At 46.9% G+C, this 1,399-nt stretch overlaps 1 protein-coding gene across 1 annotated transcript; it reads left to right on the top strand.

Moving 5' to 3' along the window:
* Window positions 1–238: 238 nt before the first annotated feature.
* Window positions 239–1,177, top strand: LOC102013994 (olfactory receptor 2L3-like). The gene has a single exon (XM_005415006.1). The coding sequence runs from the start codon at window positions 239–241 to the stop codon at window positions 1,175–1,177; it is 939 nt and encodes a 312-aa protein (XP_005415063.1).
* The last annotated feature ends 222 nt before the right edge of the window (window positions 1,178–1,399 follow it).

Below are 1,399 nucleotides of genomic sequence, written 5' to 3'. Positions count from 1 at the left end.
CTTGCCAGGCAGGCGCTTTTGCCGCTGAGCTAAACCCCCAGCCCAAGCACGAGATAATTTTACAGGGAATTTTTCTAAATTGGATAATGATCAGTAATTATTCACCTTTATATTTTAAAATATGTGGAAGTTTTGACTATGTAACAAGCTGATTACACTAGGGACTTTGTCAAATTTATTAATGATTATATACATTAACTGTTGTATCTGTCTTCAGGATAAACTATATAAAATCATAATGGAAAATGACACTCAGACCTCTACCGACTTCATCCTCCTGGGCCTGTTGCCCCCATCAAGGGCTGGCCTTGCCCTCTTCATTCTCATCACCCCCATCTTCCTAATGGCTTTGGCTGGCAACCTGTCCATGGTTCTGCTCATCCTCCTGGACGCCCAGCTCCACACGCCCATGTACATCCTGCTCAGTCAGCTCTCCCTCATGGACCTCATCTACGTCTCCACCACTGTCCCCAAGATGGCTTCCGGGTTTCTATCTGGAAACAAGTACATCTCCTTCCTTGGGTGTGGCTTCCAGAGTTTCTTCTTCTTGACTTTGGCAGGTGCAGAAGGACTGATCCTGATGTCCATGGCCTATGACCGTTACGTGGCCATTTGCTGTCCTCTGCACTACCCCATCCGCATGAACAGAAGGGTGTGTGTGCTGTTGATCCTGGGATCCTGGGCAATAGGTGCTCTCAATGCCTGTGCGCACACAGTGTATGCCTTTCACATCCCTTACTGCAGGTCCAGGGCCATCGATCACTTCTTCTGTGATGTCCCCGCCATGCTGACTCTGGCCTGCATGGACACCAGGGTCTACGAGTACACTGTTTTTCTGAGTACCACTTTCTTTCTCCTGTTCCCCTCCACAGTCATTGTGTTTTCCTATGGGAAAATTCTCCTTGCTGTCTGCCGCATGAGCTCTCGAGAAGGCAGGAGGAAGGCCTACTCCACCTGCAGCACCCACCTCACGGTGGTGACTTTCTACATGGCACCTTTTGCTTACACTTATCTCCGCCCAAAGTCCCTCCGATCTCCAGCCGAGGACAAGGTCTTGGCTGTCTTCTATTCCATGCTCACCCCAGCGCTCAACCCTGTGATCTACAGCCTGAGGAACAAGGAGGTGCTGGGGGCCCTGGGAAGAGTGACCCAGAGAATCTGCTCTGGGAAAATGTAGATACATCTATGCCCTTGTAGATTCATTCTTGTGTCTGCCCTAGAAAAATATTATTTGCCTGTATTTCGCATAGTAAAATTAATCAGTAGGTTTAAAAACTTTCAGATTTGATACACTTATGTATTCTAGGTAATAATTTTTGTTTTCTTTTGTTGCTTCTTCTCCATCACAATAGTGAGCCTGTATCTTTCATTAATGCGAGGACACTATTTTGTTGACATA

This window comes from Chinchilla lanigera, unplaced genomic scaffold, assembly GCF_000276665.1.
Source record: "Chinchilla lanigera isolate Chin_1 unplaced genomic scaffold, ChiLan1.0 scaffold00218, whole genome shotgun sequence".
NCBI lineage: Eukaryota > Metazoa > Chordata > Mammalia > Rodentia > Chinchillidae > Chinchilla > Chinchilla lanigera.
Note: the sequence above shows the minus strand (reverse complement) of the source record. Positions and strands in the feature narration are given on the sequence as shown.